Source organism: Anopheles marshallii, chromosome 2, assembly GCF_943734725.1.
Source record: "Anopheles marshallii chromosome 2, idAnoMarsDA_429_01, whole genome shotgun sequence".
Taxonomy (NCBI): Eukaryota; Metazoa; Arthropoda; class Insecta; order Diptera; family Culicidae; genus Anopheles; species Anopheles marshallii.
In genome coordinates, this window is record NC_071326.1 from 48,117,028 (window position 1) to 48,131,104 (window position 14,077).

Consider the following 14,077-nt stretch of genomic DNA (forward strand, 5'->3'; position numbering starts at 1 on the left):
GGTCAGAAGTTCATGCGAAAGCAGGAAAGTGTGTTTCTTTCTTACAAACTAACGAGCCCTCGCACGGGCGTGGATGGCACTTGCAAGCAAAACACCGGCTGCCACAGGAACGCTAGTTTCCACCCGCAAAACGTGAAGGTTGCTCTGCACGGCTACACGATGGAGACGCCTGGTTGCTTGATGTACGTGGTCGGTCCCGGTGGAATGCGGCATGCTGTTAGTGTGACAACATCGGAAAGGAAGCGATGGGATGGAATGGAAGGTGGAACAACAATTTGTGGGACAACAGAAAAGGGATTAGCTTCATATCTAATTCTGTGGCTATTCCGTTGCGACCAATTGCGGGACGAACGACCAGAAAGTGGGAGGGTAAGTCCGCCCCGAGGCGGAAGGAAATTGGAATGACGTTTTTGTACTCCTTCTCTTTTTATTCTTCCACATCTTTAACGTGTGCAGTCTGAGCGTTCCGTTCAAAGTAATCCATTTTCTGATCGTGTTCTTGAGTTTCGGTGTTTGCGCGTTCGTGTGAGTGTTTGTTTGCTAGCAAAATTCGAGCAAAATTCCGTCCTCCCACACTATTACCTTTTGTCCGCTTGATCGACAAGACCGATTGCCACGGACGATTATGTTTTGTGTGGGACCATAATTTGTGAAATTACAGACAATATTCGCGAATAGCGTAGAGGGTGCGTGGACTGAAAGGAGGAACAAAATGCTGATTGCTGTTAAAATAAAAAAATGAAACGTTTTTAACCCTTTTTCAAAGTCCTATATAACATTTAAAAACCTACACTCGAATTTTCTTGCAACAGGAACAAAACAATAAGACCAAATGAATGGCGAGTAGTTTGGATAGCATTTAACGATTCTCTTTAAACCATACACCTGTATTCCATGCGCGGTATTGTTATGAAGATGAACCGCAAAACACAATACTGCCCATCAAAAATGTTAATAACATCATTGTTCCTGTTCCACCGAACGCAATCATTTACCGACATAGTGGTTGGAAATATATGCAATTACGCGAAGTCAATGGATCGTTTGGTGCCCTTGTCGGTACTTCGTCCGAGTTGAGCTGCTGCATTCACACTATGTATTGATTCAATTTCAACGCATGTTAATTAAAAATTAATAAATAACGCTTGCTCATCAGACGATTGCTTTCGGAAAATGCAAACATAATTTACCGTGTTTCCGCTTCATGCATTCGCACTGTTAGGGTTGGTGGTGGTCGGCGATTGTTTGAATTTTTCGACGAATAATCTATCATTTTTGCGAGTTCACTTTCGATGCACCCACCAACACGGGATGATCGTGGAAACAAAATTAGGCAATGGGGTTGATCGAGTACATCTACATCACAGAATGGATAAATAGTAAAAAAGTGACTGTTTACGGTGATTGAAGCAATGGTGCATTACAATAAGTAAGGAGTTTATAAATCCTATCTATTGCAGGTCATTTTTAAGCTCGATATTGCGTTTCAAAACATCGGATTATTCAAAACCAAAAGGAAGCACTCAAATTTCACTAGAGATTGTGAAAAATTTAACAAAACTGCATCCTTCTACAACTAAAGCATAAATAGACACGAACTACGTAATACTATCAGCTGAACAAGCAACGCAAAAGTGACTTGCGAAAGCCCGTCAGTCTACTCAGCGCTGACTATATGCATAAAAGTTGGTACCAAGCTAGAAGGATGCGCAAAAAAACAGGAAAAAGGAAACACTTTCCCCTTGTCTTTACCAACAAGTTCCCTAGCAAGTGCGAGAATAGAATAATAAATCAATTGAAACTTTTTTAATCCTACCGAAAACCTGTTCGCTTCTTCACAAGCCACAAGGTTCATTACTTGCGACTGCAAGAACATCTTTTTTTTTTGCTTTCCATGCGTCAAACTTTGATTCCTTCAGTGAGCTCCGTTCATATTTTGCTGCCTAGATGTATGAAGCGCCAAAGTTGCTGAACGAAATTGACTTTGTAAACGGTGGAAGATCCGCACGGGTACGTACCTGATGTAAGCACTCGCTCCATTTATCGCTTCCCAGTGCTGATTGATTGTAAAAGTATTTGGTGACATACGGTTCAGGACGGTTTCTTGGGTGAAGAGGAACTGGTTGAATCATTCGCCTCACCCGTCAGGTCATTGGCCGTATTCATTCAACCAACCAAACATCGCTGCATTCGCTTACATCCTTCCCTCAAAAATCCGGCAATAATATGTACGACTGTTCGTACAGCAGAAGGCGTAAGGTATTTGCGCTTGGTTTGATAAATAAAAATGCATTCCACAGCCAACAGTCGGGCAAATCCCTTTTTACCGGTCTGGTGGTTTCGTGGGGTGCAAAGAATTTGAGTTATTTCAATTTAAACCAAGACCAACTGTTTTTCATCTGTTGCCTATCGAGCTACATGCAAATTTACCGCTCCGCTGCCTGAGCAGGACGTCGCGCAAAATCTATTCTACAATATTTACCTTCATGGTGGGAGTGCAGCAAAAGGTACGAGTGAATGGTCTGGTATAGATGTATGCGGTTCGCTGCAAAGCAAACGGTCCGCGTCGTTTGAATACTCCACCCCCGAAGCATGATGATTTGATGAACAAACCGTACAGCCGGCACCGGGTACCTTGTGGTGGGAAAGTAGCCTAGCATACTTAATGATGACATCACGGTACACCAAAATGAAGTCTTGGTGCTAGGAAATCCAAGGATGGATTATATCTTCGTATTTTTTCAAACGATATCATCATTCGAATAGCTCACACGACCATTGCGAACGGGTGGATTCAATGAACTTGAAATGAAAGTATGCATACGTTCGGAATGGTTAGCTATTCTAGCTTTCAGACTTCCAGACTTCGTTTCTCATTTGCAGCCCCAGCAGATGTGAGTCAATTCGTTTTTCTACCGGTATGGGGAAGAATTCCCTTCACGCTATGCGTTGCGTTGCTTCAAAGCATGTGCCATACCTCACCGGTCCCGACGATACGCTGGAACAGCTCACACATATGTACCGATTGGTGATGGAAATGGTAGATAGACGGAAACGCAACTAAACAGAAACAACACCATTGCTTACTATCATTTGCTACCCGCACAACGCCGTACGGTATTGCCTTTCATCGGGTAGGTTCAACTACCTTACACCTCAATCTGGCGCCAGAAATACTTCATACCCACGCAATGGCCCCACACGGTTCAGGAAGACTAGGTCCCCGAACCTTTCCCATAGCAACAGTTCTTGAACAGTCGGCACGGTCTTCGGCATATCTTCAATTTCTTTTCATGCATGTTTACTCAACGAAACGGTTCCCTGCAGGGAAAGAATGTGATGCCCAATGATTGTACTTTCGCTTCAATGCTGGCGCAAAGAAAAACGCCCGGGCCACGGTTGAGCAAGATGATGGCGCGACGATACGCGCTCTGGAATATGGGCAAAAGGATGAAGCGGTATTGACGGTTCTCCATCTCATCATCATTACAGATGAAAAGGAGACAGAACCAAATAAACCGTAGGAGCTGAACCGTGCGAAGATCCTGCTTATGAACACTGGTGCTGTGATCGCTCTAGAAGGCCTAGAAGTACACCTGCGATGCAAAAGCAACCGAAGGGACAGAGGACGGACCAGCGAATGGGAGCAAAATATTGCTGCGCATCAGTGAAGCAAAGAAATGAGTGTAGCCCGGCAAGTTCCCGGTAGTGAGTAAATACATGCTGCATCGTTACGCTTCTGCAGATCCCATCACTCGCCACGTGCGACAGGGTCGGCTGACGAATAAGTTCTTTGCTGATATTCTTTTTTTTTTGCTGTGTAGTATTATTATCCGATGACTTTAAGCGGTCTACTGCCAAAGGTAAGATGTTGCTTAACGAACTGAAAGCCGCGTGTTGCTGTCACGCGAGATGGGCGATGGGTACACGTTGTAAGGCTGATTGTACCATCTGCAATTTGCAGCTAAGGAGAGAACGTGTGACCGTGAAAGAGGCTTGAATGCAGGTAACGTAAATGTTATCACTAAATGTTGTCTGATGTATTGTGTAGGGTTTTTTTTTCACGAAACCCTCACAGTGGCAACGAATTTACATCCATTAATACATTGGCAACAACATACCAAATGCTAGAACGGCGTTAGACGATATGATTTATTTTTACGCGACCTCCAAGCATTTAGTTTATCAAACTTTCGAAGAAACGCTTAAAAAAAGATCGATCATTTTTCATCATTGTAACAAGATGTAGGCGACTATGAAATAGTTGTTTTCCCGTGCGGCTTCAAAAACCAAGCCATTAGGTACCACGGAGAGGCAACCATTGTTCAAATGTTACACAATATGTGACGAGCATCATGTCCGTACCGGTTGTTGCTATGTGGCTGTTGCTTTTCCACTGCCATCCCATAATACTTTACGAGCAACTTTGCATGCCAAAACCCAATCCCTTCCGCAGCTCGATCATGTATGCATCATCGAGTAATGAAAAGGAGGAAAACTTAGTACAAACTTAAAACCAACAACCACACTAACCACCTTTCATCACCATACAGGGCACTTCGTGGAAGGTCTCGAACTGGAAAATCATCACCATCCTCTCCTTCTCACGGGACACGACAAGTGAGCGGCTTAGTTAGGGATGCATTCCGTTCCGTTTCGGTGCGTGAAACGAGCAAGCCGTCAAACATTCGTTTAAATTCAATCAAGCGAAGGAACTTTTGACCTGCTCAAAGCATGTAACTTTCCACTGCCGTCGGTCCGCGCTCTTCGTCTAAATTGTGCGAATTTTCCTTAGGCAAGTTTGTTGGACGAGTCTCGGGGAGGAAGTAAAGCTGTTACGTCTGCACACTAACAAGCTTTCAATCAGCGAGTCATCCGCTTAGTGACCCCAGAACTAAGCGAAAACATTTGCAGCATTTATAACGTCTCAGTTCCTCGGTTAGTACCATTAAATGCCGTGGGGTTGCTTCTCAAATTACGCTTTTCCGTAACTGCTTGCCCTGAGTACACCGGATCCAGGGAGTCCTTGTTTTTTTTTTCTTTGCTTCTTTTCTTTCTTCTACGATGGCCATAAATTATTGCAGGAAGGTACGTCAAAACTTACCGAGAATTTCTACCGTGTGCACCTGGTCCTTGTTGACCTTGTCGCTGATCTGACAGACATAGTCACCGGCATCCTGTGGTTCCAGTTCGGAAATCTCCAGATTATACCCGTTGACAAGCCGTATCCGCTCATCACGGGTTACCATCAGCTGCGAGGCGGTAAGCACATTCGAGCCTCGTCGCCACAGCAGCACGAGCGTTCCTGTAAGCAGAGAGCATGAGACGATAATTAATAAGATTTATGTCGCAGTGGTTGCGTGTCCAAGGTCTGGCTTGACGTGTCGTACAAGTTTCCCTTCGCCAGGGGGTTGCTAAAAAGCTCAACTCAGCAATTGATATTCCATCTGTGTGCCAGGCGAAATGGTGACGCATGCCATGGCTATGAAATAAGGAGGCTCTCGTAAAGTAACACCCACCCGGTTCGGTTAAGCAGGTTGCGGTACAGCTTTGTCTTTAAGTGCTAGTGTACCGTACTGTACGTGCTGGAGCCTACGAGCTTAAACGCATTTTTAATGCTAACTGGAAAAGAATATGTGAGCAAGGGTGTTCCCAAAAGGGAGTTTCACGTGGAAAGGCTCGAGGGTTCCCACGAGAGGCTTGAATGTCGTTGTGTGAAATCCTCTTCTTTGTAGCAGTGGTGTGACATCGTCATAAGCTATGACACAATGGGAGGAACAACACAAACAACACACTACGCACGTTTAATTTTCCTTCAAACGGGCGCAAAATTTACTTCTCGCCGCCATATGTGCCTGGATGGTTGGAATCATCCGGAAGTGGCAGGAGGTAAATCTCGATTTTAGTCTTGAAAGCTTCTAGCGATGCTGGTCGTAAGATGAGTTTTAGTACTGTAATTAGATTCCGAATGGTGCGTGAGACGTATTACCTTGCCATTTTAACGCCACCACAGGAATTCATCAAACCCCCGACGCGAGTGACGATCCGGACAGGATAAGAGATTTTGGTAAGCTCGCCGAATCGTTTCAAATGACAAAAAGAGTTTGGTTTGGTTAATGAGTTTTAACATTAGTACGTTTGTAAATGGTGTAAACGTGTGGCGACGATTGCGGGAAAAGGGAATTTTTGGGGGCACATATTTATACTCGGCTCATGTAATAGCCTTAAAAAAATAGAAAAGAGGGATTTATTATACCAAACAAAATAACGTTAAATAGGAAAAATTATTTTAAAATGCATGATTACGGAAAGTTTTCTGGCTATGATATGCGATGAAAAAGTATCTCAAAAACTTAATCTGGTGTTTAAGGAGCATAACGATGTGTAACTTCCTGGCATATTTACCTGATTTCGATAGGGAATGAAACAAAATGTGTTGCTCTGAACGTACCACACATAAACAAGGATTAGTACTTTTGACCAACAGATACAGTCTCGCAAAACTCATCCGAAACCATGGTCTGTGTGGCTTAACCAATGCAAAAGGTAATTCTTGGCTTTCGTATATAAAGTTCGGATAATATGAAAGTAAAAAAAACCCAGCTTCATTGCAGATTTTTCACACTTCTTCTTCCACTAGATGAAAGATGCAATCGTAGTGCTTCCGCTGTTCCCACTTCAGCCACAGATAGGTGCTGTTAATAGTGGATTGCCACGTAGAATTGCTTTTCCGATTCCAATCCAAATACCCTGACCACCATCCAAACCTAATCTCCCACCAACAGGTAAGGAAAAGTGTTGGAACTTACAGGCATTTCGCCAGAGCACCCAGAACCTCGCCGGATATTACGGAATTACGCTCGTGGACGCAACGCATAGTAAAATGCATGCGCTCTGCCTTTGTATGTGGGAGCATGCTTGTGCATCGTTACGCTAGCAGATTGTCATTTGCGGTTTTTGCGTTCGACTTTTTGTGGTTTGCTGATCGGTAGTGTGGGGAGCGGGTAAAGAGCGAAAATTCCATTTGTGGGTACTGTCAAAGTTTGACCTTTTTTCCATAGCAAAAGTTTGCTCGTGTGTTCCTATTCCTGTTGGTTGTATGAATTTTGCTAGTCGAAAGGCGTTTCGTATCTCAACCCGGCATTCTCTTATCCACTATATTTGTTCGAGCCAAATCACATCGCACTAATTCCTCTTATCCTTAAGACATTTCTCGCTACTGATTGGGACCTGTAGGTGGTCTCGGTCTGTGCGGATCTTCTCCCAACAGGCTTCTGTTGCCCTGGTTTGGGAGGGGCAGTTCGGAAACGGAACTTTTCGACCAAATTACTGGAAAATTATGATTCGACAGAAAATTGGAAAAGTTTCCAGTTTGAAAGTAAGGCGCACGGATATAAAAAAAAATGGAGTGCAAGAATGGCACAAAACCGCGCGAACTCACCCCTGAAAGCTAACCACTGACTTGCCAATTTCGCACTAAAGCAACTTTCTTTCTTTTCTACTTGTGTCTCCATTCTCCCGCTGAGGACGGAATCGGAAGCTTTCCTCACCGACCCCCTCACTAGCTGTACTGTTTCTCTCACCATAGCTCGAATCGAAAAGCTTCCTTTGTTGTCAATAGTATTCGTTGTGTCTTCCCCCGTTGCATTAACCATAAAAAAACAGGAAAAAGCAACAATATAAGAATATCCTTATGCTGTCGCTTTCAGCTTCACAGTACGTTTGGTTTGTTTGATGTGCTTTTTCAATGCATTTTTTGGATTCTATGGCAATGAATTGTTGCAAGAAACAGATTGTACTTTCGTGGCACGGTTTGGCGATGGACAACAACACAGTCCAAACTTTTGTAATGTGTCTAGCAAAGTAGAAAAAAATGAAAACAATAAAAAAATACATCACCGAAGCTGCTAGGCAAATCCTTGATCACTGAAAAATTCTTCACCATAACGAAAAACTTTCCAATGTTACAGAACGCAAAAATATAATGAAACAGTGCAACCAAAAGTGTAAAAAAAAAAAACACAAACCACGAGGAACTATTCTTGCATTTTTCTTTTCCTTCTTAAGCTATGAAATAATATAACAGTTTGCCACCGAAAACGCCATGATTTAAGTGGACCAGGTTTTGGGAATGTTGTTTTGGTTCAAAAAATATGAGGCCAAAAAGTAAAAGGTATTCCAACATTTCAAAGGTGCTTGCATTGTGAGGGGGAAGCATTGCAAGAATAACAATCGAAACAATTTAATTGCGAATGCCGCATTGCCTTTCGCAGAAACCATATCTCTGTAGCTACCGCCAGAAACGAGGTGAAAAGTAAAAGTTTCCTCACCACCAAACATTCATCGCCGCCAAAACTGTACGCCATTCATTGCAAAGGCAGCCAGCGAATCGTGGGCGAACCACTTTAGGACGTTAATTTGGGACGACGGGCAACCGGGCGATCCGTTTTCCGTTTGTGTCCAGCTGTGTCTTCTCAAATGCCTATCATTTCCACTTGTATCTTTCCTTCTTTGGAAGCACACCGACATTTGCACCGACACATACACAAACGGCACGCCAAAATTGATGTTGGCCGAGGAAAAGTTTTATGCCTTCGGTTTGTGCGATACACAATCGTTGTTTGTCTGCCACTCAAGGGTATTCGCATGCTTTCTCGCATCGGATTTTATGTTCAAAAGCGAAAACTTAATGCCTCTCAACCAGCATGTAATTCACTGGAACCACAGGAGTTCCCATGCAAGGTGGTGAAGCATAGTATTAACCACACAGCAAAGAAAACTCTCGGTCCATCAAGTTGGTTAGGTTTGACTCACACCTGCTGCATTGGCAAATTGTATCGTGTATAAGCACTTGTATTGCATAAGCATATGTTGGACGAAGAAGGATGGAATAGTTGCTTTGGAGCGGCAAAGAACGGTAAGGTTTTATAAAAATTTGTCAAGCGAGTAACCAATCACGAGCAGGATATGATCAAATTATCGAACGCTGATTTCCACAATTCATTAAGAAATTTATCGCACAGTGTCAACTCCACATACTAAACGACATTTTCTTTGTTTTTATAATATGTTATTTGTTATACATTATATTATTTCTTGAACTAAATGGGCCTCTGATGCGTTTTTTTTTAATTAGTATGTCGTAATATTATTAGTATTAGTATTATCAGTATTAGTATTAGTTCTTAATTAAGTCAAATTTATCGTGTAAAAGTTCCACCCTGTGTACCTCCAATACGTTCAGTATTGTTGGAATTCATTTCACACCATTACATTTACAAGGGAGTACCAGAGTCGATCTTATGGCAAACCGAAACACAACGTACCATTTGGAGTGAATATTTATTGAAAAGGATGCGGCATAGAAAACAGTTCTCATTACTTCGGAAATTACGGATTCTTGCCGAATTTTCTGATTCCGCAGAGAACTGAAGGAGCTGAAGGGAGAAAAAGGAGACACACCCACAAAGGCGGAGTGAAGCGTTCTCGTAAATCTTTTACGGATATGAACGTGCATTGATCCGGGCCTGAAAAGCTGGGCTTTCATGGTCGATTGATGACAATATTTATGGCTGCTTCCGATCGCTTCTTCCGGTACAGATTCTACGGGTTTCTAGTAAGCTGGACGCAGGGTTAATCTACTGCGGTCTAACTGGGTTGGGCAACTGATCAGGTGAAGGATATTGCTCGGAATCAATGGCACAGCAGTAGCTTCAGTATACGATTTCACTGTGATCCACTATCAGAACTTTGTGACAATGTCTATTTTGTAGCTGTGTAACGAACGAAGCTCTGTATTTGATGCTATGAACGGTATCGACCAGTCGATTCGAGAGGTAAATTGAATGCAAAATACCGATGCACCATCGCGACCACTACTTGCAGGATCAAATTCTGTGCACGTAGGAATTCTAGAACATGAAGCTGCATGAGCTTAAAACGTAATAATTCGTTTCATCGAATTGTGTTTTGCAGGATAATAAGTAAAACCGGCTAGGCACTTGTAATAACGTATTGTTTCATACGAAAGCAGTGCTTTTACCGATCCACCAAGGATTTCATTGAACGGTGCATTAACAATAGCTGTTCGGTACGTCTTATAACCGTGTTGTTGCTTCAGTTTCCGAAACGGAGCGACCTGAAACAAAGCCGTCACCACAAAGCACCACTATAATGCAAATCTGATGGAACAAATTCTGAAATGTTCGGCAAACTAATAGGTCTACTACAAGAAGGACTGTGTATTGAAGCTGAAACATCAACGTCTGAAACTGAAGCGTCAAGACTATCGTCCGTAGTTCAACCAATTTTAGTATTGATGTTTTGAAATTGAATCTGACATTACTGTAAGAAGGATGCTTAAATAGCTAATACTACCATAACATGCACATTAAATTTATTGACTAGTTACCCTACAGCGCGGTATTATACATTTCATAACAAAGGAATCCTGACAACGTTACCTTTGTTCTCAAGAAATTGACGTTTTGAGTATTTCAAAATTTCAAAAATCAAACTACCGTGTTATTTGTGCATACAGCGATAGGCTAGGGTTAGCTTAATCATACCCTTAGTATTTTTAAATGATCGAAACCAGGCTATAAAGCCATGGTTCGTTTTTAAAGGTGCATTTTACATTGCATTATTGAACATTTTATGTTTAAAATGTCCTAAACGCCCGTACGGCATAGCTTGCGTAGCTTTGAAAAATATATTAGACCGTGGCCTTGCCACGAAACAATATGCGCTTAATCAGCTTTGCGTCAATTGCAAAACAAATGCCCCAGTTTGGTAACATGTGTCTTTTTTTCTATGCGCGCTAATATGTGTTTAAAACCGTCGTGTAGCAGAGAAATGTAACTTTCCTAATGGGAAAGATGATGCGTTATCTATTATCTCATAATGTATTAAATGACTTTTTTTATAGAACATCCCATATACGTTTCAGGAAGCAATTAAGTTCTCACGAAGGGATTGGAAATTTCATTTACCTTCCAAAAATATTTGCTACCAACTCCAATCCACTCTTTCCATACTATCCTGAAATCAGTTTGAAACGCTTGAGTTAGCAGATTTCTTCGTCAACTTCATTTTCTAACGAAAGGGTTTCTCCACGAAGGCCTCAGGGAATGAATGATATTAGCACAAGAATACTAAACGAAGAAGACATTTGCATGCCTCGATGCAGTAAATCTTCACTCGGTTTCGTAAGTTGCTATCGTAATTGGCTACGATTTCTTGCCACCCTGTGGGCACGTTGCGCGAGAAAACGTGAAAGAAACCTTGCCTGACACTGCTAGCGCATTGGAAGAGGAAAACACGGAAAGGCATCGTTGGGAAAGAAATGGTGGAATCATTACTTCGGTGTACGGAAAGATACGAACGGTAAAGAAACATTTGTACGAGTTCAGATTCCAATTTGCTACACCTTCCAGTTGATGTTTTAACATAATCAAAGGACTGTATGCACTATTTCCGTAAATACTGGTGTGCTTTGTCGTTGAGTCACATGCTTCCGCGTTAACGGTGAAAATGTCTTATCAAACCAATGTGTAGCTCTGTTTTCACACTGCTTACTTCACTTTGTAGAGTTTCAGAAACAGAAATTAAGCAGGAAAACGCAATTTTACATCACTGTTTAGCGTGCTAAATGCATACCAATCTACGGATTCTGTATTTTTTTTCAAACGCACTCAGTTATCAATTATTCTTCCAAACTTCAAACAAGCGCTAAAAGAAATCCCTTCGTTATAGCTTTACGGTTGGGATGCGCTAGTATTGATTAATATATTTTATATACTGTTGGCGTTCACTAGAAAACGTGATGGTTTTAAATAGGTTTCTCATTTGCCACATGCTCTTCTTCTCACGGAAACGATACATAGTTTGAAAAATAATAAAAATACTTTAAAATACGCAATATGCGTTTTCGAGACATTTCACTAAAAAAATTAAGAAACTAAGAGTTCAATTCCATATTTCATATTAATTTTTATTGTTTAGATTTTGCCGGAAACTTCCAGGGTTTGGTATATTGCATTGGCTGGATAAGGAAATGTCACCGCAATGTATAGTTATAGGATTTTATTTGTTTTGAAATATTAGATATTGTGTAGAGTAGCATGAATACTGATAAAACTTATCCATCGTATCAAATCAGTTACATTTTTTATCAGTTTATTAATTTATTTATTTTATTCTATATATTTTTTTCTTAATCCTTTCACAACTTTCAATTGCACTTGATTGTTATTACTTAGACTAGAACATTAAAGGCTGAACAACATTAAAGTAATGTTGTACAGCATTGTACAGCCTGGTTGAGTTTTAAACTGTCCTTTCCAAGAGAAAAAAACATTAAACATTATATAAAAATACATTTCTCGGAAAATTTAATCATGCTTTCTTATGCCATGACAAGAAAAGCGCGTAATAGTTCTAAAACAAACTTTGTCCATCCTTCACCAAACACTAGGGTTGATTTTTTCTCTCTGCAAGCTTTCTTGCATCTACGGAGAACGAACAAGGAACAATACTGAACAAATGCACAGAAATGGGAAGGTCTGTGATGCAGGAAAAGAACAAGAGAAGCGAAAAAAAAACTAATTTCACGCTTGATGAACACGGAAACATGTGTCTCGCGACGTTGTATTGCTTCATTTTGCTTCCTGCTTACCAGCGGAAACACTTTGGCTTGTAACATTTTTAAGCGAAAGTAAAGAATACAGTAGATGCTATGGAGCAGCATTTTCTACTCGAATTCACTCAATATCCTTCTTTTCGTATGTTTTCCTTGCCCGATGTTTTCCCCCCTTTTGCTAGGAAGAAAATCGTTCCAACCAACTATCTCTATTTAGCTCCATTGTCTGACACCAAGCTTATGGAAGCAGCTTCGGGTACGTGTTAGCGACGGGGTGGACGGGACCACCCAAGGGTCGCCACCATATCAGGTGTCAACCGAAACTGCCGGCATTATCCCCGGCCAGCATACTAAAGCCCATCTGTGCCCACATATCCAAGGTTCCGCACTTTCGCTGCCTCATTCGGGGGAAAAAGTTTTCTGCTTTCCTACCGCAAAAGTTTCAACACACCAGACGGTACGCAGGACGACACAGGAAGCTTCCAAACCTGTACACGTTCTGTGCGTTCCTTGTTCGTTATCAAGCACGAAACACAACGGTGGCAAAATTTGTTCAACAATTTTTGCTACCACTTTTTTAGTCGCCTTCTATCGGGGATCCGTAATTACCGGTCCAAACGCATGGTATCGTTTTGTTTGTTATTTTCGCAAGAAATGCGTCCGCCCTTCTACTCGCCTAAATGTAGCTTAATGAGTTTTTATTTCTATTTTAATCTCTTTACGGACTTAAATGTTCCCAGTTTGCATATGATGTACAATAGAGGGTGTCAACAATAGTGGTTCAAAGAACTACACAAAGACTAAGCATAAGGTTGTTTTGCTTGATATCAGCCTAAAATCAAACTTAGTTGTCGCATTGTCGTTGCACTGTACACGAAATGAGTTTTTAATTGCATTGTTGATGCAAAAACAAACACATGCGTGCTACTTTGTTATGCTTTGGATTTTCAGTTATTGGAAATTAAAGTTTAAAGAAATTTATAGCAAGCTTTATAGCAAGCTCTGCCTAAAGCAGTTCAAGGAAATAAAGCCAATGTCGGCCATCCGGTGTGCAGCAGGTAACATTCTTCCGTTTCATTAAAAATAGCTTTGGATAAACGTCGCTTTAAGCTGCTTAGCGGTGGCAGGTCGACGGGCGTAAATAAACTTTTTCCCACCACCCTTTCGCATACACCTAACGATCCGTGTGTCATCTCACCCGTGACCATCAGCCGCCATCGTCCATAGTCATGCCAGGCGTCGGGAGCAACACAGTCGCCTACAATTGGTTTCTATCTGTTTGCAGTGAGCGGAACGGGCTTTACTCATGGGCGGATGAATTCCTGCTGAACATTGCACGATAGAACAGGGAGAAGAAAAAAAAAGTTACTTTTGCTTCGCAGTTTTGTAGTACAGCACAAGGAGAAGAATTTCTTCCATACTTTTTTTTTGTTTTAC

General features: G+C 41.6%; 1 protein-coding gene across 1 annotated transcript in view; it reads right to left on the minus strand.

The window, feature by feature from the left end:
* LOC128718065 (hemicentin-1) overlaps nt 1–14,077 on the minus strand; it is an 89,275-nt gene that overhangs the window by 32,612 nt on the left and 42,586 nt on the right. Inside the window, exon 3 of the mRNA XM_053811738.1 lies at nt 5,105–5,305. Coding sequence (XP_053667713.1) covers nt 5,105–5,305 — 201 coding nt within the window. The remainder of the gene's footprint in view (nt 1–5,104; nt 5,306–14,077) is intronic.